This window comes from Mus caroli, chromosome 4, assembly GCF_900094665.2.
Source record: "Mus caroli chromosome 4, CAROLI_EIJ_v1.1, whole genome shotgun sequence".
In the NCBI taxonomy this organism is placed as follows: Eukaryota; Metazoa; Chordata; class Mammalia; order Rodentia; family Muridae; genus Mus; species Mus caroli.
In genome coordinates this window covers 80,638,749-80,662,914 of record NC_034573.1, presented here as the reverse complement: position 1 = coordinate 80,662,914, position 24,166 = coordinate 80,638,749, and the positions used below count along the sequence as shown (strand labels likewise).

Below are 24,166 nucleotides of genomic sequence, written 5' to 3'. Positions count from 1 at the left end.
AGAGAGAGAGAGAGAGAGAGAGAGAGAGAGAGAGAGAGAGAGAGAGTTAGTTTTGTTTTTTATTAATGGATTTATTGTGGTGTCCACAGAAATACAGTAGTTAAGACTACAGGCACTAGAGTCTGCTACTTGATCTTGAATTTAGTTCCATCATTAATTTTGTGTGTGTGTGTATACATATAAGTATATCTTTGGGTACATTTATATCAGTGTCTCAGTTTCCCCATTTAGAAGCTGGCCTAATAAGCATTCATTCAGTAAGTTGTCACCACTGCCATCCCAAGCCCTATCACCACAAGCATAGTCCTCTGGGTGGCTGGCTTTCTTGCCTTGCCCTCTTCTCACTTTAACCTCTCTCCTACATTGCTACCATTTGGTTTTCCTAAAGTGAGCAGTTTGGAGGGGTGGACTCTTTAAGTTCCTCATCTCTTTGCTTTCCACATAGAGACACTCTTTGTGGCTACTCTCAAGTTAGACTGCTATAATGAAGAAGTGGCAGAGCTCAGTCAAGATAGCTGAGGGGAGTCTGTCTTGTCAAGATTCTCTCTCTGGGCAGTCAGCATCATTTCCTCCTTCTCCTGTTGCATGCTGGCTTGTGGATAACCAATATGATGATTGCAGCATCTTACATGATTTGTGCAAAGTTTTGAATCTACATTTCTATAGCTGTGCTATATCTGTAATGCCTGGGTATCTTACAGACTCTGGGACATTGAGAGGCTTAATGCATTCTACAAAACTGCCTGCCACCTTTTCCAATCAAATTTAGAAAGGGCTGGCTTGCTGGATTTGTTTGGTTTTCATAATATCTATAGAGTAGAGTTCTGGATGAGTCTAAACTTGAAAAGTAGAACACTATTAAAATGTCAAAGCAAGTAGAACCCTTAGGAAAGACCTACCTTTCATATTCTTTTTGTATTTTGGCCATTCAGATTGTAGCTGAAGGAAAGACTCCAGTTGCTCTTCTCAAATGCAACCCCTCTTCCAGGTCTGCCATGTTCTTTTAGGCCCCTTGCCACCCACAGAGAAATGCTAAATTTTGAAGCTTATTGGCTCTTGTTAGTCTCAGTCTTTAAATTACTTTCCTTGTTTGAAAGTACCACTGGCTGTTAATGCATTTTCTACCTTACCATGCTGAATTCTACATTGCTTGATACTAACACAGCCTGATGCTTTCTGTTACTTGTACTGAGCTGATATCTCATGCTTATCCATTTGTTTTAACCTCTTTTTTCTTTCTTTTTCTTTTTCTTTTTCTTTCCTTTTTCCTTTTTTTTTTTTTTTTTTTTGTAATCAAATGATGCTAAGTGTTTCACGTAGCCTGTATGTGACCTTAGCCCTGTCTCACGAGATGCCAGTGGGAGGCATAATTCAGTCCCTCAGGTTTGATTCTGAGTGACTCTCTGTGCATTGTTTATACTTGCTAATATTTTATTTTCCTTAATTCTACTTATATGTTAAAATGATAGCCTGGTTGGTCCTACTTTCTGCTATTTGATGTGAAACTTCTGTACATTCCCCTGTCATTATTGACAGTGATCTCTTTCAATACTTTATTATAACATTTTCTTCTATTTCATATCAGAAAATTCACTATCTTTTTGTCTCTTCCTGCCATTCATAAATTTCTGTGTGGATAATTTGGTTTTGTGATCTAGGTTTCTGCTATACCTCTTCTGTGTCAATAATTAATGTGTTCATATGATTTATCGTCTGTTTAGGTTTAGTTCTTTATAGATTGCAAGGATTAGACTCCTGTGTTTGCCCATCGCTATCTTCCCTGTGTAGAAAATCTGTTCTCTCATATGGTGAGTTTTTGACTAGAGCTGGGGCAATGGCCAGAAGTATCTCTAAATCACTAAATATCCGCAGATTCTTCTTTCCCACTGCCTGTATATGTGATATTTGCATTCTCTAGCTTTCTCCTACTACCCATAAGTCTACATTTGTGGTTTCCATTATCTGCAGTGAACCAAAGTGTAAATCTGTTACCAATGGAAATTTCTAGATATAAATAAAACTTTAAATTTATTTTAGTCTATATTATAATCTTATAGTCAATGGTTATTTATTATTCTTATACTATAGATAATTTATAAACTCTCACAGGTATATGTGTGTTTAGAGAAAAATATACATAAATGTCAGTGTTAACTAAGATTAATAAAGGGTAGATTCTGTTCTGATTTGTTGGTTTTTTGTTGTTGTTGTTGTTGTTGTGGCTTTTTCCTCCCAGGCATCTACATGGTATTTTTATTATGTTCTATGTCCTTGTGTTACAAATGAGAATTCTAATGTCAGTAGATTCGTCCTACTTTTAAGTAATAATCATCTTTGGTAACTTGCCAGTTCTTTAATGCTTGAAGTGTTAAGATTTTTCTAATGGACGTGAATACATTTGACTACAAAGGCCAGAAGATGGCATCAGGTGTCCTAGAGCTGGAATTCCAGATAGTGGTGAGCCTCCTGACATGCATGTTGGGAACCAAATGCAGAACTTGTGGAAAGACAGCACAGGCTCCTGACCACTGAGCTATCTCTCCAGCTGCACATCCATGCAGTTTAGAAATCTCAGCTAAGGTGTGTAGGCGTGTCTTTCATCACTCATTTCCCTGGGGTGTTGGGGAACCTGTGAGCTCAGGATGCAGACTTTTCTTTAGCTCTTAGAACTCCCGTGCCACTCTCTTCCTTCTGTAGACTCTTTGAGAACTTTTTGCATGGCTCGCTAGGCTGCCCCTTCTGTTCTTCAGCTCTCTTATTTCCCTCTGTTCCCTTCTTGTGTTTTTACTTTGCTGTGGGCTTCCTTCTAACCCTTCTTTCCTGTCACAGGCTCTTGTGTTTCTCTCCTTGCCCTTGACATAGGGAATTATTCAGGTTGATAATTTTAATTTTCAGTTTTAACCTAATTTTAAAAGCTTTAGAAATTATTACTTTTTTATTAGTCTTGGTTATCTTTAACTTAATTGTGTTTTTAATGTTTTAAGACTTCATCTGTCTTCTCCAGATCATCTATTAGGTCTTCATTTCCTAGTTCTTCCCCACTTCTTAGATGCGCATTGGGGCTCAAGTAAGGGACTCGAGGTACAGGCACTTCAGAGCACGTGGTGGTGGCAAGCATGTTTGCACTTTCCTATCTATGTCTTTATGCATCTATTTGCTTTCCTTGCATTCCCTATCCCCGGGAGTATAGTGGGCTCTCTATCCTACTGGATATTCTGGCCCCACCGTGCACTTACCTACATGTGCTAAACCCTTCTGGGGCTAGCTTGAAGCTAAGGAGGTCCTGTGCTAGCCCTTTCTCACAAGAGTCCCACAAACCTATGGCCCATCCTTCAGGCTCCCCCTGTCTTCTGCCTCCAAAATTCTCTGGCTTAAGAGGAGTCAGTTGGGTTGGTCACACTTTAAATCGAAATATGAAAGGTAGATCGAATCCAAGGCCTTTTCCTCTCCCTTGCAGAACATTAATTTTTATATTTTATTCATATTCTCAATTGGTATCCTCTTCATTATTTGCTATCTTTTTGGAAGCTTATTTTTTAATATCATGGTTTACCTTACCCCTTCATATGCACAATTTGAAGCACATGCAATTCGTAAGAAATATCCTGCTTAAATGTTCGGACAAATAAACTCACCCAGGATAGTTTACTGGGTTTGGTCATCTTTATTTGTCCAATTCAAGTTCCATCAATCTGAAAATCTCCCACAGTGTAGAAGACTGGTTAGAGCGGGACAGAAGAAATCCCAGGGGAGGAAACAGGAAGAGAAGAATCAGCATTGAGTTGTCAGTAGGAAGAGGACAGGGAAACGAAAGCCACCCGTAATCAGAAAGCCCTTCTATGTCCAGTTCTTTTCTCACCTCCTCTCTCTTTCTTAGGCTATGTGCTAGAGTTACAGACAAGTCCCATTAGATGGAATTGCACACTAAAGAGACCATTCTGCCCCAGAAAATTAAAACAAAGAAGCATTCAGTCGAACGGCATGGATGAAAACGCTGTACCGTAGCATCCCAGGTTGCAGAGTTAGCACAGATGCCTGCGAATTCATGTTTAAATAGTCATTTGCTTTCCGTATTTGAGATTTGAATTATGCACGTGCTCTCTCTTTGGATTACTTGATACTCAGTTGCTCTTAATCATCTTTAGGCAAAGAGATTTGAATTATACAACACGTGTAAGCCTCACCTAGAGTGGTCATCCGTCTGCGCTGCTCAGTAGCATTGGACGTTGAGGTTGATGATTCAGAAACAGGTTTTTAAAGCCTGACTGCATTCCATATATATGAGGCAGATCAGCTCTACTCTGTGTCAGAGGCAGTTGGGTGCCTGTGTGTCTAAGCTACTGCTTTACGTCTATTATGTGTCGGAGTGTACAGTCTGGTGACATGTATCTAAACTGCTGTTTGCTACTAGTCCAAGCTAAAGGACGTGCTCCTGAGTGTAGGGAGACTACCTGTGTACTTTTGTTACTTTCTGAATTTTGCCATGGACATTGTTATAGGAAGTGTTTGTCTTCAATTTGACTTTTTGTACAAAGAAGGCTTTTAGAAGTAATTATTTCATTTAATTTTTAAAAGAGTTATTTCTTTTATAGGTCTGATTATATTGCCTATGTGTGTGTCTGTGCACCAGGGACATGCAGTATTGGTGATTCCCCTAGAGCTTGTCAGGTCCCGTAGAACTGGAGTCTGAACCATTAGGAGCTGCCATGTAGGTGCTGCGAATCAATCTCCCATCTTCTGCAAGAGCAGCAGCTGCTCTTACCCACAGCGCCATCTTTACAGTCCTTACTTGATTTTTTTTCAAGATAGGGCCTCACTATGTAGCCCTGGGTGGTCTTGAACTTGTACTGTAGTTGAAGGCTAGGCTGACAACGAGATGTGCCTGTCCTCCTGAGTACTGAGAATTCTGGCCTTTGCTGTCACACCCAAGAAAGGTTAGTAAGGTAATAATGGTAAAGGGAGAAAGAGCGAGACGAGTGAAGCCATTTGCTTGTTTGCATTGATAAAAGAGTACACTAAATACCAAGACTAGCACAAGTATATTTCAGTATTTCTTAACTAGTGTTATATGCATGGGATAAAGACAAGAACATGCTTTTCTATCATATAAAAATTTGTATCTAGCTTTACTGTGTACTGTGATTATAAATTTGTATTCCATTGTGTGTATGTGTGCATCACCCGTGGAGGTCAGAGGGCTCCTGGTGTGTGTCTGTTTTTGTCTTTCTACCATGTTGGTCCTGGGGATCAAATGCAGGTGGCTAGGCTTGACAGCAAGCACTTTTACCTGCTGAGCCATCTCTCTGACCCACCACTGTGTACTTTATTAAGAATTCCTGTTCTACAGAAAGATTTTATTAATAAATAATTTAAGTTCCCCTGTAGAGGTCCCCCTCCACCTCCTGATGTTTATTGGTTTTTACTATGTAACATTAGAAGTATAACTGATAGTTTAAGAACTTATATTTTTAAAATATGTGCAATACTCCATATAGATCTAACGTTTAGTACCAGTGCTTGGGTGTTCTGCAATATTGTTAGTGAACTGGTTGCAAATTGCTAGCATTCTCAGTGAGTCACCAAACCAATTAAAAAAATCTTAAGGATATTAGATTTGAAAATGTTCTTCCTTAATTTAGTTTGTCCATTATATGTTATTTTAATTATTCATAGTATTGCTTAACATGCCAGGAAATGTCCTGTAATAGAATTTATTAAATAACAAAGTTTCAATAATATGAATTCTATATTTAGTAACATGTTTTAAAGTCTCAGATTAAAATGCTTTGTCAAGAGTTATTTAGCTGGTTTGAAGTAAAAAAAAAAAAACAGGTCTTTGCTTGGTAGCTTTATCCATTTTGTAATTTTGAAACCAAGTGCTCATTTCAGAAAAAGGATAATTTGAACTATTTTTCAATACATAGAGGACAGTTGATTTTGTAGGAAACAAAAATTCATGTCCCCACTGGCATAGAGCTTCAATGTGCACCTAGGGTGTTGTTTTCTGATGTGTATCAGTGAACAAGATATTCACTTCTCTCCTCCTATAGATGTAATAAATAGAAGACTGCTCATTTTGTTGAAAGTCCCTACATATGTTCTCTTTATCTTGTCATCCCAGATATATAAGGGCTATCAGATGGGTTTCCCAGCATTGGGCTTAAGTGAGTGAGAAGTGAAGGACCATGAGCCCAAAGGTGGAAATTCTGATTGGGATTTGTCTTTGGGTCTATTAGGAGGTTGAAGCGAACATGAAAGAACTATTCTCTTAATATTGATGTGGATTTTTCCTAGCCAAGATCACCTGTTGTTTCTTATTTTTGCTATTAATAGTAAAGATTCACAATTTAAATTTTGCTTGTAAATAGATTGTATAGAGGTTTTATGCATAAATGGGTGTTTGTGTGTATATATTTTAAGTTTTATTAATTTATGTGGATGTTTTTTCCTGAACAAAAATGGTTTTTCATCATGTGTGGTTTTGCATCATGTGTGTACAGTGTCTGTGGGCACCAGAAGAAGGTTTCAGATTTTCTGTAACTGGTGTTATAGAGGGTTGTGAGCCACCATGTAGATCCTAGGAATTCAACCTAGGTCTTCTGGAAGAACAGCCAGGGCGTCTAACTTCTGAGCCATCTCTCCAGCTCAGGTTGTATGTTTTCAGGTATCATGATGAGTAGGAACACTGGTCACATTTAAAATATAATAGGAACCATTGCTCCTTCTCAGGATTGCTGAAGATCCTGTCCATTTGGGAGTTGAGACCTTTGATGTGTTCCGTTACTTTCTACCATTTTTCTCTTGTTCTGAGTGATAGAAAGATATTCTTAATTGATGAAAAACCTGGCTTCAAAAAGAGTTTTCACTCACACTCAGAACTATGTCTCTTGGTGGCTTTATGGTGCTTTGTGTGGCACAAGTGTTTAGGGTTTTATGTAACCTGGCTTCATGATGTTATCTCAACTACTTTTCTCCTTTTCTCTCGTTCTTTGGCTAGATGCTGCTGTTCAAATGCAGTCTGTGTTTTGTTTCCTCCTTGTTTCAGTTTATTTAGTTTATTGATTTTGGTCAATCAGTGCCGTCCATTCTGTTTCTAATAGCAGTGGTCTGCTTATGCTCTAGGCCCTAGTTTACATGGAGGGTTTCCTTGGAATTGGGATGTATTCTTTTCTTCATGTTCTCGGCAAAACTAAATAGCCCCCTGGTTTTATGAAGTTTGTTACACACTTCATAGGTAGTGATTTTAATACCCATCAATCATAGATATGCCATAGCTATTTATAGAAGGGTCATGTGCTATCAATTTTTTTATACCTTCTAGGACAAGTTTATTGTTAGCATTTGCTCAATATAAATGTTTTAAATGATTAAATCCTTCTAATGATTGAAAAGACAGCTTGTCTCATTAAATTCTCTGATCATAGTAACCTTTCCCCCTGGTTTTTACATACATTATTTCCACCTGTTGAACTGAAGTTAAAATATTTGGTATATTTTAGGAATGAGTTGAGAACAATAAAAAGGGGGGTGGGACCACTTTATGTAGCTGGAGCTCACAGAAGTTGACTTTAGACCATCAGTTCTCACCTTGTTGGTGAAGGCCCATTTGGGGGGGGGGTGTTGCATCTCAGAAATTTGCACTAACAGTGACAAAATTACAGTTATGATGAAGCAGTGAAATAATCTTATGGTTGGGGCCACCACAGCATGAGGAACTGTTTTAAAGGGTCACAGCATTAGGAAGGTTGAGAACCACGGTCTTAGATTTCTCTGTACCTATTTTGTTTTGAGAGTGTAATTTTCTTCTCCTTTTTCCAGGACCCTAACAGGAGCATTCATACCAGCAGTAGCAGCAGCAGCAGCAGCAGTAGCAGCAGCAGCAGCAGCAGCAGTAGTAGTAGCAGCAGCAGCAGCAGCAGTAGCAGCAGCAGCAGCAGCAGTAGCAGCAGCAGCAGCAGCAGCAGTAGTACCAGTTTTTCAAAGCCTCACAAATTAATGAAGGAGCACAAGGAAAAACCTTCTAAGGACTCCAGAGAACATAAAAGTGCCTTCAAAGAACCTTCCAGGGATCACAACAAATCTTCCAAAGACTCCTCCAAGAAACCCAAAGAAAACAAACCACTGAAAGAAGAAAAAATAGTTCCTAAGATGGCCTTCAAGGAACCTAAACCCATGTCAAAAGAGCCAAAAGCAGACAGTAACTTACTCACCGTCACCAGTGGGCAGCAGGACAAGAAGGCGCCCAGCAAAAGGCCCCCTGCTTCAGATTCTGAAGAACTCTCAGCCAAAAAAAGGAAAAAGAGTAGCTCGGAGGCTTTATTTAAAAGTTTTTCTAGTGCGCCCCCACTGATACTCACTTGTTCTGCTGACAAAAAACAGATAAAAGATAAATCTCATGTCAAGATGGGAAAGGTCAAAATTGAGAGTGAGACTTCAGAGAAGAAGAAGTCAACGTTGCCACCGTTTGATGACATCGTGGATCCCAACGACTCAGACGTGGAGGAGAACATGTCCTCGAAATCTGACGTGAGTAGCCTGGTGCCTCCTCTGTCCCTTTACAGTATCTGGGTTTTGCATTAGATAGCTTCATGGTGAGAAACAAGAAAGGAACGTGGATTCTGTCCCTACAGAATAGAAGGTGAAGCCTAGAAGTGAATGTCCTTAGCTAACGGGAAGAAGGAAATGAAGTCATTAAGGAATCTGCAGAATTTTTTAGGCTGTACTGAAGTTGTTAAGGGAAAGATATATTCCACAATGCAGTTAAGGTTGTTTGAATAGCAACAGAAAGATCCAGTGCCCTTGAGAGCTCTGTTACAGTGCTCTGGGCTGATTGCTGACTTAGGGAAAAGAGAGCAGTACACTCAAGCTTGAATACAATGGAAAAGCAAGGTCAAAGAGAAACCTACGAGGCACAGTGCAACTTGTGGTCATTCTAATAAAGTAGGATTTAAAGGTTTTTAAAAGCTAAGTGGGAAATCCGTTACAGTTTGTTGCTTTCCTGTCTGGTACTGGGGACACAACCCAAAGCTTGGCATGCCAGACGTTCACTCTTCTCCTAATATGTACCTCAGCCCCGGTGCTGGTAGTTTTTAAAACAGTGTTATTAAAGTAAAGCTTTGTTGTAACTACATACATACATGTTGAAACTTTGATATTGACGTGCACCTGTAAAACTACTTTCAATGTGAAGATCAGACTGCTTTTTTCTCCCCGGGGTAGCTGCCAGCTGGATGAGAGGGGCGCATGATCTGGTGCATGTTGGTTGGTGGCCAGATTATCTTGCAGGTGCCTACTAAAGCATCTCAGCATGTTATACCCCCTAGCTGTTGGACATCGTGGCTTAGGCTTATAATTACAGTTCTGCTGAGTTGAATGGCAGAGAGTTTGCAGTTACCTGTTTCAACCTTTTACCCGTATAAGAAGTCTTGCATATCTAGTCTAGAACTGTTGGAAGGCATTTGATTGTGTTTTAAAGACCAGATATTACTTCCCTTGAGGTCCCATCCTTCTCCTCTCTGGTTTGTCTAAATTGATCTTTTCAGCTATGTGTCCATAGCCATTAGGCCCGTTATTCTCCTTACTTTGGATGTCAGTATTCGAGACCGTGGTGAGACTGGTGGTTTGCTAAAAATCACTGGCCATTTTAGAGTATGTTTCTCTCTGTCTCATGATGTTTCCTATGGGTGTTCCTTATTTAAATGCTGGTAAAAGAGAGGAGGCCTTTCCCGACCTGACCTGGGTTTGCACTGTTCTGTATAAGAAGCCAGCCAGTGTCAGGACAAGGTGTCAGTACCAATCGTCACTGGTCCAGAGACTACCCCCTCTTTCTGTAAGGCTAATCCAAACTTCTCATCAAAGAGCAGATTAGGAGCAGGTTGGATCATTTGTCCCAGTGCTAGGGAAAGACTGAATACTTAACAGCTTCTAGAGTGAGGATGAGTACAACAAGCTCTTCTGTTCGCCCAAATATTTCCTCTTCCTCGTTGGCTCTGAGCTGCTCCTTGTAGTTTGAAGCTTATTCTTAATGTAGATCTTACCTCTTTTCTGTATTTGGCTTTTGGTTCAGATCACTCTGAAATGCTCTCAGTGTGTGATTAATCAAAATCAGAGTTTGGCAACTTTTTCTATGTTCTGAAATGTTATTATTCTTCTAGAAAAAAAGGGGCTCTCATCATTGGGGTGTGAGTCATTGGTAAGCTATGAAATCAACTTTGCATGTCATCACCAGCATTTGAAAAATTAGAATACATTGTAATTAGTATGAGTAAGTGATGCCTTATGGGATTTTTATTTCAGAAAGAATGTGTTTCTTCAATGATCAGAACTTTCAGAGGCCCCTTTTTAGAATGTTTGCTGATTTATGAAGAAACCAAATGGCATTTGGAAGGCACTGCCGATCTTTGATGTGTCACACATGAGCTCCTCCTTGGGCATTTCTGTTAATTCTCCTTTTGTCAGTTTCTCGTTTTTTCCTCTTTACTCATGGTTTTCAAAACATGGCTTTTCTTTTAATAAATGTCTTATTCAGCTTGGTGTATTCATCCAAATGGATACCTTGAAAGTCTTTTGAAAACCAAGATTTAGAATTGTTAGTTGCTTACAATGGAGATAGTACAATTTTAGAATTATTGTGGCCATAAACCTAGTGATCAAAAAAGGAATTCCTGTCATGTGCTGTGTGTAGAAAGCATCCAAAGATTTTTTAGTATTGCAGAGGTATAAAACTTAACAGTTGGGCAGTGGTGACACATGCCTTTAGTCCCAGCACTGGGAGGCAGAGGCAGGTGGATTTCTATGAACCCAAGACCAACATAATCTACAGAGTGAGTTCCAGGACAGCCAAGGCTGCACAAAGAAACCTTATCTATGTGCAAACAACTTAACAATTGTGTTTTCCTTACAACCCTTTTGGTACTACATGCTTTTATTTTGTTTCTGTTGGTTTAATTATTTTAAGCCATAAATTCAAGAGACTTTGCCCTTAGCAAAGCATGTTGAGAGAACTGGAATTCCACTCACCCAGCAGTAAAGATAGCTATGCTGATTGTCTGTTCTTCTCACCTGTGTTCAGGACAGGAACTGGATCTGGTAGCAGGGAACAGCCAACTTCAGGGCCATAGTTCCCATTGTCTTGGGTATGAGATGTCAGCCTCTGAGTAAAGGTGATTCGATGGCCTGGCTTTTCCAGAGTCCTTTTGAAATTTATTAGTGGATTATTCATGGGGATGGGAGAGTAAGTAATTTTAGACAGAACAGGTAGAGGCCATGGACTCTGGAAATGAGAAAAATGTACATGTCAGATGGTTTATGATTATGAAGGAAGGCTACAGACTAATCTGATGGTGGGTCAGTCTTTAAAGTGCTTACTCCACCAGCATGATGGCCTGAGGTTTCTGTAGTACCCATGTTAGTATCTAGGTGTGGTAGGACACATCTATAACTTGTCTAGGGTGAGGTGTAAGACATATGGGTCCCAGAGTTTGCTGGCCAGCTAGTAGTTACTAAGGTGAACTCCAGGTTCAGTAAGAGACACTGCCCTGACAAACAAGATAAACATGCCCTGAAATAGTGTGTCTCCAATAGACAGGAGAGTATGGAAGGGAGGACTCTCATGGGCCTCAGCCATAGACAGAGAACTATAGGCAACTAAAGAATGTGGAGGGAGGGGGAAATTGTCTTCAGCAGGGAAGAGCCTAAATAGTTGTCCAATAAATACCAAGTGGCCAGCCCTGAAAACATACCTGAACTGAGTAAGTTTCCTATTCATGTGCATGTGTGCATGTAACAACAATTAAAGAAAAGAAAGTCAGTCATGACCTCAAGAGAATACCAGGCGAGTAAGGGACAGAAGGGAAAGAGAACATGAAATAATATTTTAATTTCAAAATTTTATAAAAATAGGTGGAGAGGAATTGAAAAAGACTCCCAATGTTGACCTCTGGTTACTACCTACACCCACAAACATACCTAAACATGTATACATTTATACAGCATACACACAGCAAGGCTGGGAAGAATAATTCTACAACTGATATATTTATAAGGATATCTTGTCTCAGTGTAGCCTTTTTTTTGTTGATATTTGAGATAGAGTTTCTCTGGGCATGCCTAGCTGCCCTCAACTAGTTCTGTAGACCAGGCTGCCCTTGAACTTAGAGATCTGATCAAAGGTGTGTGGCATCAGGCTTGGCCTCAGTATAGACTTTTTAAAGTTAAAGGAAACAGTATTCCAAAAACACTCCTCTGTGACCAAGTTAGACTTGGGTTTGTTTGTTTGTTTGTTTGTTTGTTTGTTTGTTTGTTTGAGGCAGTTTCTCCTTCTATATCCCAGGAGCTCACTATTTAGTCCAGGCTGGCCTCAAATTCACAGCAATCCTACCTTGTTCAGCTCCCTAAATTCTGGGATTCCTGGACAGTTTTTTGTTGTTTTTTTAAACAACAAAACATAGTAAGAATCAGTTCTATTAAGAAGAAGGAAGGGATCATAGCTTGCTGACTCACAGACATCTTCTCGGTCATATTTACATATGTTTTACATATGAGGAAGGGATCATAGCTTGCTGACTCACAGACATCTTCTCGGTCATATTTACATATGTTTTACATATGAGGAAGGGGAAACCAGGTTGCCATCCTTAGTTGTACTGCTTGTTTTCAGAGACTTCTTACTTGTTAGATGGTGAGGAAAGGTGGTGAGAAGTCTGAGCCTGTGTTGTGTCCTAGTGCCATGGGGACTTGGACAAACTGATGTTCAGAGCTTCTGCTCTGCTCTGTGCTGTGGGAGTGTGGTTAAAATGACATCAGCCCAGGTATAGCCAAAAGCACACTTATCAGGAAGAAAATGTTAGCCACAGCGTGCATGTGTATGTATGTGCGTGTGCATGTGAGATGGGTGGGGAGCGAGACAGACCTGGCTTCTGAGGAACTTTGCCGCCTTTCACCTTATGGCCTTCAAGAGACAGAACTTCCCTGCTTTTTCTACTGTGTACCTTTATATGGTTTGTGGGGTGGGGGCAATAAGTGGCACGTGTCACTTTGTTCTGCCTTTTGTCTTGGGGAGATGGCCTTGTCACTGACTTACACATGCCGCATGGTCATGGTGGAAAAACACAGAGGTCAGAGACTGAGTTATTCAAAAGTTCAGACATAATTTCACAAGCTGTTTTAGCTTTGTATTAAATGTGATCAAAGACATTATCTGGCCAGTTGATGCAGTGGATAGGACATTGGAGTCCTTTTTTCCTTCCTTCCTTCCTCCTTCCAGCTTGAATACTCTCCCCCCTTCCTCTCCCCTCCTTGCCTCCCTCCTTCCCTTTCTTCCTCCCTCCCTCCCTCCTTCTCTCCTTCCTTCCATTATTAGAGGAGAACATCCCCAGAAGTGATTTACCATTGAGCTCCATTAATATAACCAAAGGAGTTCCTTTTAAATGTTCGTGATTCTTTAGATACTTTTCATTTTCAAAGGACTCTAATGTCACATGAAAGTTCATCAATAATGTTCCTTGAAGAGGAATTTGGATAGGGGGGAGAAGCTGGTAGAGAAAAGAGGCCTGATTCATAGAGAGTGAACAAATACAGCAAGGCTGTTAAAGGGATGTTTTTGTTGAGAATACTTTACATTGAGGAACCTCTGTCACTCCCATTAGACTGCAGTTTGCAACCTGTGGGTTGCGGCCTTGTTGGCAAACCTCTGTCTTCAGGATTATTTACATTATGATTAATAACAGCCCCAGAATTATAGTTAGGAAGTAGCAGTGAAAATAATTTTATGGCCAGGGGTCACCACATGATTAGCTGTATTAAAGGGCCGCAGCATGGAAGCTCACTGCTTAGAGGAAAGCAGTTCAGGGTTAAGAGTTCACTTGTGATGCGTACTGATGCTCGGGCCCCAGGAACAAGCCAGAGTAACCAGCATCTGTTCTTGCTGGTGAGCAAGCGCCATAACAGCAGCTGAGAAGGGTGAGAGTCTGAGCATGTCATTAGCCACAAAGTATTTATAACTGTGGGTTTTATTAAGCTGCATATACTTTGTTATATTAAAGTCTAATGGATAATAAAAATGATTCACACCTTCTATAATTTCTTAGTAACTTGCTTTTCATATAACTGTTTTAGAGGAACCCTAAAACAGTTTGGGGTTGGCTGGTTGGGGTTAGGACAAAATTTTGTATTCATAGCAGAAAGGTAGGGGAAAAAACCCAGTAAATAAAATTTCAAGATGTCCGTTTATAATTGGATACAGTTACAGTGATAAATTCCTCATCTTTGCTTTCACATCTTTTACTTTGCCTTGTAGAGATTTCATCATAACGTAGAGGTCATGTTCAAAGCTCCATCATCTTTCTTGAAGGTGGACACATTACATCTGGTACGAATGCAACCCTCTCCAATTACAGTATAAGAAGAAGACTTAAGTCACATCTTCCCATGGATTTAGCTGACCAGAATGTTTTCTTGGATAGAAATCCTGAGGGAGAGAAATAAAATCTCATCATATGGTGGCTTGCCCTCCCCCACTTCCCCCAGTAGACAGTAGGGCCAGGACTTCAAACCCCACAGTAGCAGGAGTTTCTTTGAAAAGGAAAAAAGAAAAGGGGGAAAAAAAGAGGCATAAAGAAAATCAGCATCCTGCCTTTTGTTGGTCCTCATTTCCTCCAGCCCCACCCTGTTCATTGCCCTCCTTAAACTGTCTGGGGCTGGCAGTAAATGCCCCGCTGCTGAAGACCTGGCCTTAGGTTTTTATGTGGTGGAAGGGCACTGCAGCAGAGAAGAAGGTCTGCATTGTGTTTTCAAAGTGGCTGGTTAATGGCTTGTCACTCCTGCACAGGCAGAAGCTGTAAAGGCTGTGTTTGGGGAACTCCAGCTGGAGAGGCCATTCATTAGAGGCTGCCTCACTCCAGGGGGGAGCCTCTCATTCTGTGCTCCTGTTTTCTGTGTTTTATAAGTGAAGGTGGAATTACCTGAAGGGGTTACAGTCCTTTCTTCCTCTTGGTAGATTTAGCTCACTATAGAACATTCATTAAAACAATTGGATGAAAGTGAAAATTGTGGTGTGTGTGGAGTTCTTCTTCAGAAGACACCGTTTGCTTCCGTATTGGAAGGCATTTAGACTGATGATGTCCTAGCCAACCACAATGTCATTGATTCATCCAGATTGCGGATTTCAAAAAGAGGGAGGCAGATAAGGAATCACTTAAGAAGATGTTTTTTTTTAATTTATTTTTATTTTATGTATATGAATGTTTGCATGCATGTATATGCACCATGTATGTACCTACTATCCACAGAGGCCAGAAGAAGGAGTTGGATGCCCTTGAATTGGACTTACAGACATTAATAAATTGCCACGTGGTTGCTGGGATCTAACCCAGGTCCTCTGCAACAGCAGCAAGCACTCTCAACACTAAGCAGTCTCATCAACCCCTAAAAAGATGTGGTGTTGCTGGGTCTTTTTCTTTTTTTCTTTTAAAGCAGCTACAGGCCTCTTTCCCTTATTTCAGTATATGTTAAACTCAGTGTGATATCTTAGTTTTAAAATTAAGCAAGTCCTCAAAGTCCATGTTACAAAGGTTGTAAACAGACAGCAGGCTCTGTCATACCATTGGCTGTCACCAACAATTGCCAAAGCAGAGCGCTTCCACTCACATGCATTGGCCCCACATCTTTTCCATTAAATTCTAGACCCTCTTTAAAAGGACTGAATCACCTGTGCAGGGATCTGTTGTTCACATTTTATTATTTGTGTAACTGTGCTCTCTCTCATCTTTTGACACAGCACAGTCTCTGCAGAGCAATGCCACATGGGTACAGTTGAACTTCTAAGTGATTCCCATGCTAATTTCCCTGCCAAGTCTCAACACAAACACAGTTCTGTGAATCATCACAATTGCCATAATTTTACCGACAAGAAGACAGAAGCTCAGAGATAAGACACTACAAAGATTGGCATGTTTAAAAGTTGTAGAAACTACACAGGTGTGATGCACATGTACCCTTAATCCCTTTAATCAGGTGGCAGAGGCAAGAACTTCTGACTCTTACACTTAGAAGCCACCTAAGGCTGTGGACTGTGTATCACTATAAAGTATCTTAGGAGTCATTCAGTTGCTCACAAGTGGTTCCCACTGTATTTGCATGGAAGTTTATGTTCCACAGAGCCAAGCTGCAATTTTTCAAGCCTTCCCAGAAGGTGCCACCGAATAACAAATGGTGCCCTCCAGGTGAAGGGCTCCTTACGTTGGACTCCTCTGGTTCTATTTTGTAAGTTCGTCTCACTATAAGTCATTAGAAATGAAGGGTATGCATTCTTCATATCCGGTGATGGGAAGCCAATGGTTTCCTTTGGTGTCTGAGTAAATATCTAAGCAAGTTTGTGAAATTGTGCTCAGTGGGCAACAATTTATGGCTGTAAGCTTTGAAGGCTGTGTCATGGTCCACAAAGAAACATCTTCCCCTCGGGGATTCTTCCGGTCACTGAAGGTGACAGCGCAATAAACTGCTGGTTGGAGAAAATGGAAAAGTGCTCACTTAAGTGTTTAGAGACAATATTTTTTCCTGGGAAGTCTGAAAACACACAAGATGGGGATGGTGGTATGTCAGGAGACTTGGAGCAGAAAGAGGGATTCTGTGTGACAGAGAGAAAGAAAGTCCCTTCATCTTTCTCAATCACAAGAAGGGAGTTTGTGTTTGGGGCACTTATTATAGTCAGTGCTTACCTGACTTAATGAAAATAATGAGTGAGCAGACCCTAGACTGGGGCATCGTACTTAGAGTTATGTAGTGCTGGTCCTTAGAATTTAAACTGTAGGTACTTGCTTTATTATGTGTTTCATCCACTGTCCTTGTTGTCATTATTGTAGTCTTCTCCTTCCTTCTCTTCCTCCTCCCCCTCCTCCTCCTCCTCATCATCATCATCTTCATCCTGGACTGGCATTGAGCTCTGTACTGACAAGGATAACTTTGAGCCTTTCATCCTCTTGCCTATACCTTCCAAAGACTGAGATTTTGGTGCTGCCATGCTGTACTGGGATTAAAGGGAGGACTTCACTTTGGTAGGCAAGCACTTCGCCAACTGAGCTCTAGACATCTTTCTGTTTGCTTTATAGAGTGTCATGAACCATCATCCTAGGACTTGAGTCACTGTGTATGGGTGTGTGTGTACATGTGTTTATGCATGGTGTGTATATGGATGTGTGTGTACATGTATGTTTGCATGGCATGTTTGCTCTCCATCTTATTTTTTGAGACAGGGTCTCTTGCTGGACCTGGAACTCACAGTGTCCATGACATTGACTGCCACCCTGTCTTTACATGAATGCTGGGCTTCAGACTTGGGTCTAAAAGCTTATGCAACAAACATCTACTCTCTCCCCAGCCCTTGAGGGTTTTTGCTTTTTTGTTTGTTTTAATGTTTTAAATAAAATTATTTTTCTCAATTATAATGTCTTCAGAACTAAATAATGGGCCTTATTAGGACATTTTCATGCATGTATTTTTTACATATACTTTGCTCATATGTCCCAGCTTGTTACCAACCCTTGCTTCTTCTTCCATTGGTCCCCTTTCTCCTGTAATTCTATTTCTCTTTCTCTGCTCCTCTCCCCTCCCCTTCCTCATTCCATTCTCCTTCCCCATCATTTTATCTTACAGAAAACACTTTCTATTAAGCATGTTTTACTGTAATATTTTGTTTATGGATGTTTGATCATCGTTAAAACACATCACATAATTTTTTTACTCTTTATGTGGTGTCATATTAGATTGTACAAATACACAATTGGAATTTAAGCTGCTCTTTCAAGTACGTACGAGTCAATGAGAGGAAGGTATGGGTAGGAGGATCATTAGCGAGGACATTCTTGAAAAGAGGAAGCGGTGTGGTGAAGCTACGTCATCACAGGAATGAAGGCACTGTGGGGCTTACTAAATATTTTTATATTTCAATGTATCGTTAGTGTGTGTGTGCTCAGTTCAAAGGACAAGCTCTGGAATCAGTCCTCTTCTGTCATGGATTCTATAGATTGAGCTCAAGTTCTTGGGCTTGCTAGGCAAGCACCTTTAACCAACGAGCCATCTCACAGGCCTTACTAAATGTCTCTTGAGAGGAAAAGATGTGGTTTAACTCTCCTCATTCTCACTTCCTGGTCAGCTGGTGGTGTTGCTGTGCTCTGGTGAGGAGGTAGGGAGGAGGATGACAGCTGGCTCTGAGAAGGAACTCAGGGAGAGCTGAGATGGTGTCTGAGACATCGGTGCTTCCTGTGCATCTCAGCAGCAGAACTGAGGAGTCTCTCCTAGGGAACTTGTTCATCAGTCTCCTGTCTTCTTACTCGGTTCTTCATGCTGTCTGTGTGAGGCTCCCAATGTTGGACTGCACTACCTAATGCTTATACACATGAAGAGTTAAAGAAGGAGTTAGGGTACCCTAGTTCTGAAGCATAGCCATGCCTGACTGTTAGCTATACATTAGGGAAAGGGGTCTGAGTATGCATATGGTCCGAGAATAATACTCCTGGGATCAAAAGACAGATAGGTTCAGTTTATTTATAGAGATTTGCAAGATGTAGATTTCAGTGATAGTAATTACTTTGTGAGATACAGCTGTCATTCAGGCATGTGTTAGTTTAAGCAAAACTATTATATCATTTGCAAAAACATACTGTTTGATAATTTTATGGATTTTATTCTGTAAAGACCTTGCAGAGGTAGGGCAAAGGCAAAGAGACCCCATAGAAGCCTGGTGCTTGTGTAATCCATGATTGCATGTTTCAGAATTTCTGTATGTATGTATGTGTGAATGCATACATGTGTATGTTGGGGGTGGGGCACATAGGGGAAGCCAGAAGTTGATATTGTTTTCCTCAGCCACTCACCACCCTACCTGTTGAGACAGGGTCTTTCACTGAATCTGGAGGGATCCTCCTGCTCGTGTTCAGGTTTATGGAGCTATGCTGCCATGCCTGGCCTTCATTGCGTGGTGTTGGGCTGCCATGCCTGGCCTTCACTGTTCGGTGTTGGGGAGTGAACTCGGGTCCTCTTACATAGGAAGAACTTCACTGACAGCCATCTTCACAGCCCTCTGTGTATTTATAAAATAGCTGTTTTCCATTTGCCTAGCCCCAGACTTCATCTGAAATCCAAGACGAATCTTTCTGAAACAGGTCTCATTTTATTCAGCTGACAAGCCCCTCTCAGTGTGACCTGACACACTTTCAGTTGACGGAGTGCTCACTGCATTTCCAGCTCCCTTCCTTTGCTCCGTTATTTCTTCCACATTGTTTTAATTAAAAGTGAACTTCATACTTGTTCCAGAGATTACAGTATGATTTTTTTTAGTTGCACTTAGTGTGTGCATGTATACATACATTCCTTCATGCCATACCATGGTCTCCATGGGGGACCTGTGAGAGGCTGTTCTATCCCTACCCCAAGTGGATCTTGAGGATTAATCTTAAGCTGTCAATCAGACTTGGTAGCAAGCACTTTAACTTGCTGAGCCATCTTGCCAACCTAAACCTAAAATATATATCGATTAATTTATTTTGTATGTGTGTGAATGCAGGTATCTGCATTCTGTGACACACTGCAATGGCCATAAGATAACTCTACAAAATCAGGTCCCTTCTGGTCCCTCATGGGAGGAAGAGATTGAACTCAGGTGGTCAGGCCCACATGTGAGAACTTTAACCTGCTGAGTCATCTTGCCAGCCCCCGATAGATTTTTTTTTTTAATGCTAGTTTTCTGATACTCTTAAGTCAAAAATCCAGCCAGACTAACATGCTGTGGCTACTTCCTACCTCCATTGTCCAGCAACTCTCAAGAGACCTGCCATTCACTGCCAGCCCCTCCTGTAGAGGTAAGCCACCCACTGGTCTTGTTTTGTGTAATAAAATCAAAGGATTTCATAATTTACCTCCAAATGCAGAGGAGTGATAGGTGTGGTGTGTTATAGCCACCTGTGTCTGATCCCATCAGAGCTCAGAGCTTGGAGCTCTGTGCTTTCTTTATTCTTTTTAGAAACTGTAAAGGTTAAAAATTATTCTTGGGTATGGAGGTTTATGGTCAAATTTAGAAACCATATTCGATGTCTCTACACAGCTTGTGATATGGCCACTGGGTAACTTTTAGGCAAGAAGAGAATTCAGAAATCTCTTCTCGCTCTTGAGTTTTGGAGAGGAGAGCCGGAGGCCAAGTTTAGTAATTTACTTGAGGCCATAGAACCTAGACCTAGGATCCAGCCCCTCATCAGCATTCTCTTGGCTCTTTACCCAATGAGTCAGGACACCAATGTGCCTACCATTGAGCACTGAACGTGGTCTCTGATGTACTGTCACTGTCAAAGTCTAGCCTCCCACACACTGCCTTAAACCTGAGCTGTTCAGCTGCTGTCACGGGAACCTGTTCATCTGTCTTGGGTGCAGGAACCTGTTGTTTCTTATCCTCAGTAGAACTTCTTCTCTGGGAGACTCTTTTTATGCCTAACTGAGGTAAAGGTGTCCACCAGGTGGATATGACAGACCTAACTGATGAATATTCTGGTAGATTCTAGACTGGTCATCTCTGTGAAATTACCAACCTCAATAACTATGGCTTCATACATTTTGAAGAAAAATCTTGAGGCAAAATAGTGATACATTTAAATATCTAGCAAGTCAAAAGTCTTCATCCTATTTAACATGAAAACCCACAGGAAACATCACAGTCTTCTCCTGTAAATGGAGTCTTCATACTTGAGGCTGGAACTTAGATGTGATGGCTGGTACTCCAGCTACTACTGTGCTATGGAAGTATATGTTAAGCACACAGGAGCACAGGAGGAACTAAGCTCCTCCTCCCTGACCTCTGACCTCATGGAACTTGTGTGCTCATCTTGTCAATCATGCTGGATTTCTCACCCAATGAGAGGAAATCGGACGCCTCAGTCCATTTTCGTCTGTCTTTTAGTGGAAGCTGTGCTTTGCATGAGTTTGCTCCACCCACATCCCCAAACCCATTGGATCTTATGTGGGTTCATATGCAGTCTGCTTACTTACTAGTCCCTGGGCAGTAGTGACAGCAGAGAATAGGATGCATGCATGCAGAGATTACCTTCTGGGGCCAGAAGGAGATGAGTTTGGGCAGTACTCACTGGTACAGTGAAAACTCTGTTCCCTCAAGCCTCCTTCCAGTTGCTTTGGTAGTGTTCCAGATTTGTTCCCCAAATGTCTGTGGACTTTTTACCTCCTTTTCTCTGCTTCATGCTAACAAGCCACTGTTGATGTGGTTCCCTGGCCCTGACCCAGCTCTCCGAGATGAGACTGACTTATTATCACTCATCTTCTGCATCTTTGCCTTTGTCTGTTTTAAAAAAAATTTGTTCCTTGAGCATTTTCATAGAGGTCTACAATGAAATGTCCTATCTATCTCCCAGGTCCCCAGTCACCTCCCTCTAGCTTCTCCCAAATTGTCCTCAACTCAACTGTATGGTTTTTAAACAAATTAATCCACTCCCAGTTTTGACATTTACTTATGTGTGTTTGAGGCAGGGCATGCATGTGCCATGGCCGGTGTGGGAGACAAAGGAAGGCTTATGGATTGAGTTTTCTTTTTTCTTTCTTTCTTTTTTAATCAGATATTTTCTTTATATACATTTCAGATGCTATCCTGAAAGTTCCCTATACCCTCCCCCCTCCCGCCCTGCTCCCCTACCCACCCACTCCCACTTCTTGGCCCTGGCATTCCTCTGTACTGGGAATATAAAGTTTTTTTCTTATCTCTAAGGAGATAAGAGCTTTCAAAGAACAGATCAAAAGCAACAAGATCACCTCTAGACTGCTTTCTGATGCTCATTGCCATCAGGTATCTAGTTACTGAGGAAATTTTTAATAAAATAAAATCTTACTATTTTTTCTATCTTTGTATTATTTGTTTAACTTGGAATCCAAATAAAGTCCCACTTTTATGCCTATAACAATATCTGTAAATTAATCTATAGGTGTCCCCTTCTCTCCTCTTTCTAACATAAAATACAAAGGGGAACGCTTGGTCTTCTGGCCTAAATTGTCAGTTCAGATTTGAGTAATTTCATGATGTGCGTTCTCCAGATGAGCTGTCAGAGGTAGGACTGTGGTCAGATCTGGGTTACACTTTGGTTTTTTTATTTGAGGGGGCACAGGACTGTTTCATGGTGTTCTGGGATCCTGTTGCTCTAACACTACAAGGAAAGGTCGCTGTGTTAACAGCCTTAGCTGTTCTGTGCTTACAGACTTAATTCTTTAAGTTTTAGGGGCTGGAGAGATGGTCCATTGTTAAAGAGCACAGGTTGCCCGTGCAGAGGATAGGAGTTTGGTTCTGGCAGCTCATAACCACCCGTAACTCCAGGGGTCCTCACACTCTTCTTCTGGCCTCTGCAGACACCTGAAGTCTCATGCACATCCCTACAGACACATATGCTGATAAGCACTTTTCCTGTTAAGTTGTAAATTGTAACTATTTCTTGTTGTTCTTTATGTATTGGCCACAGTTCACCCATATTGAGGCACTTCTGTCTTGTGCAGAGGTATAGTTTGTAGCCAGAGGTACAGTTTCTGGAGCGGAAGGAATAATCCGGTTTAATTTTTCTCCTTTACCAGTATTTAAAAGGATGAGTTTGGTTCCTTGGTTCACTTGAGCAGTTTCAAGCACTTTAAATTTTATTCACTCGCTTACTAAACTTAGAGGAGTTGAATGTCTTTGCACACAGAAGCAGGCGTTTTACTACTGAGCCTTCCTTCGGTCCTTCACAGTGTTTTATAAGCCTTGCTCTTTTCCCTTTTAATCTGACTGTTGGCTTCCTCATTTTTCTTTGATCCTCCTCATGTTGTAGTCATTCTACAGTATCAAAAATCCTGACTTCCCCAGGGCAGTAAGTTTGGGTCTTTTTATGACCTGCTTAACGTAGGCTTGTCTGAGTAATCACCTCCACCCCTTCCCCTTCACAGCTTTGTGCTTTATCCAAAAACAGTTCATATATACTTTGAGTATAATTGTTATTTTCTTATATTTTTTCCTAATCAGTTCAACATGTTGAAGACAGATTCCTTAAGTATACAATTTTTTAGATCTTTGCACTGTGTTTGACCATAATAGTTCCTTGGCAAAAGTTCCATAGTGCAAAATGTACTAATACACACACGCACACATACACACACACACACACCCTCTTTACTAACTTATATACTTATAATGGAAGGTCTTAACTCTGAACACATATGAGCAGTTGGGAGCAGTGACATTTGGTCTGTCCCCTCTGGAGATAGAGTAGGTGGTCCATAAAGGTCAAGAGACCTCACTGTATGAATAAGAGGTGTCTTGGCTCTCACACAAGTACACAGGACAGAGTATAAGCCACCCTTGTACATGCAAGTGCATACAGTAAATCCTGGGGTAACTTGAAGGCTAAAGTAAAGAAGGCGTGTGGGTAGGACTGGGTGGTGGCTGCCTTTGTGTTACAGTGCGTGGATTTGGCAAGTGTGAGAACTCTTCAGAACTTCCTGGAAAATCCTTCATAAAACTGCTTCTACCATGGAGAATATTAAAGAAGAAAAAAATAGCACAGGGGGAAGCAAAGACTACAAATTAATCTTTTATTGTGACAACAAAAAGATGTGAGCCTAAAAATCCCCAAACATTTGCTTCTGTGTTTTAAAAAAGCAAATATATTCAGAGAAATTTCAATAACAGGATGTTGAAGTGAAAGACATTTCTGCCTCCCTGTTTCCTATAGAGGACCGTGCAGAGGCCTGATAACACGAGTGTTTCAGGACCACCTTGTTTCGCTGTCTTTGCATGGTGAAATATGAGTCCCTTCCCTCTAATGTTTATATGTGCTTTTGAAATTATCGCAACTGGTAAGATGCCACTTGAATGTAGTACAGAATGCCAGGTCCCTCCACCCCCACCCTGCTGCTGCCTCCTGTTTGCTGGAGTTGCATAATTGTCAAGACAAATTAGTTTAATAACTTTAATTTGATGGGCCAGTGTTTATTCAATGATCATGCTTGCATATCTGCAACCATACAATTAAATGTTTATTATATATGTAGATGAATCAATAACAAAATACAAAATACTTAAGCTCCTCAGTGCAAGAGGCAAGTCTGGGTAACACTGAGTTAAACTGAGCAGTCGTCTGTACGGCAGGAGAGCAAA

The 24,166-nt window shown here is 40.9% G+C and overlaps 1 protein-coding gene across 2 annotated transcripts in view; it reads left to right on the top strand.

Moving 5' to 3' along the window:
* Mllt3 (MLLT3 super elongation complex subunit) overlaps positions 1–24,166 on the top strand; it is a 261,527-nt gene that overhangs the window by 184,040 nt on the left and 53,321 nt on the right. For both annotated transcript variants that reach the window (XM_021159575.1, XM_029475724.1), the window contains exon 5: positions 7,819–8,526. In XM_021159575.1, the coding sequence (XP_021015234.1) occupies positions 7,819–8,526 (708 nt within the window). The remainder of the gene's footprint in view (positions 1–7,818; positions 8,527–24,166) is intronic.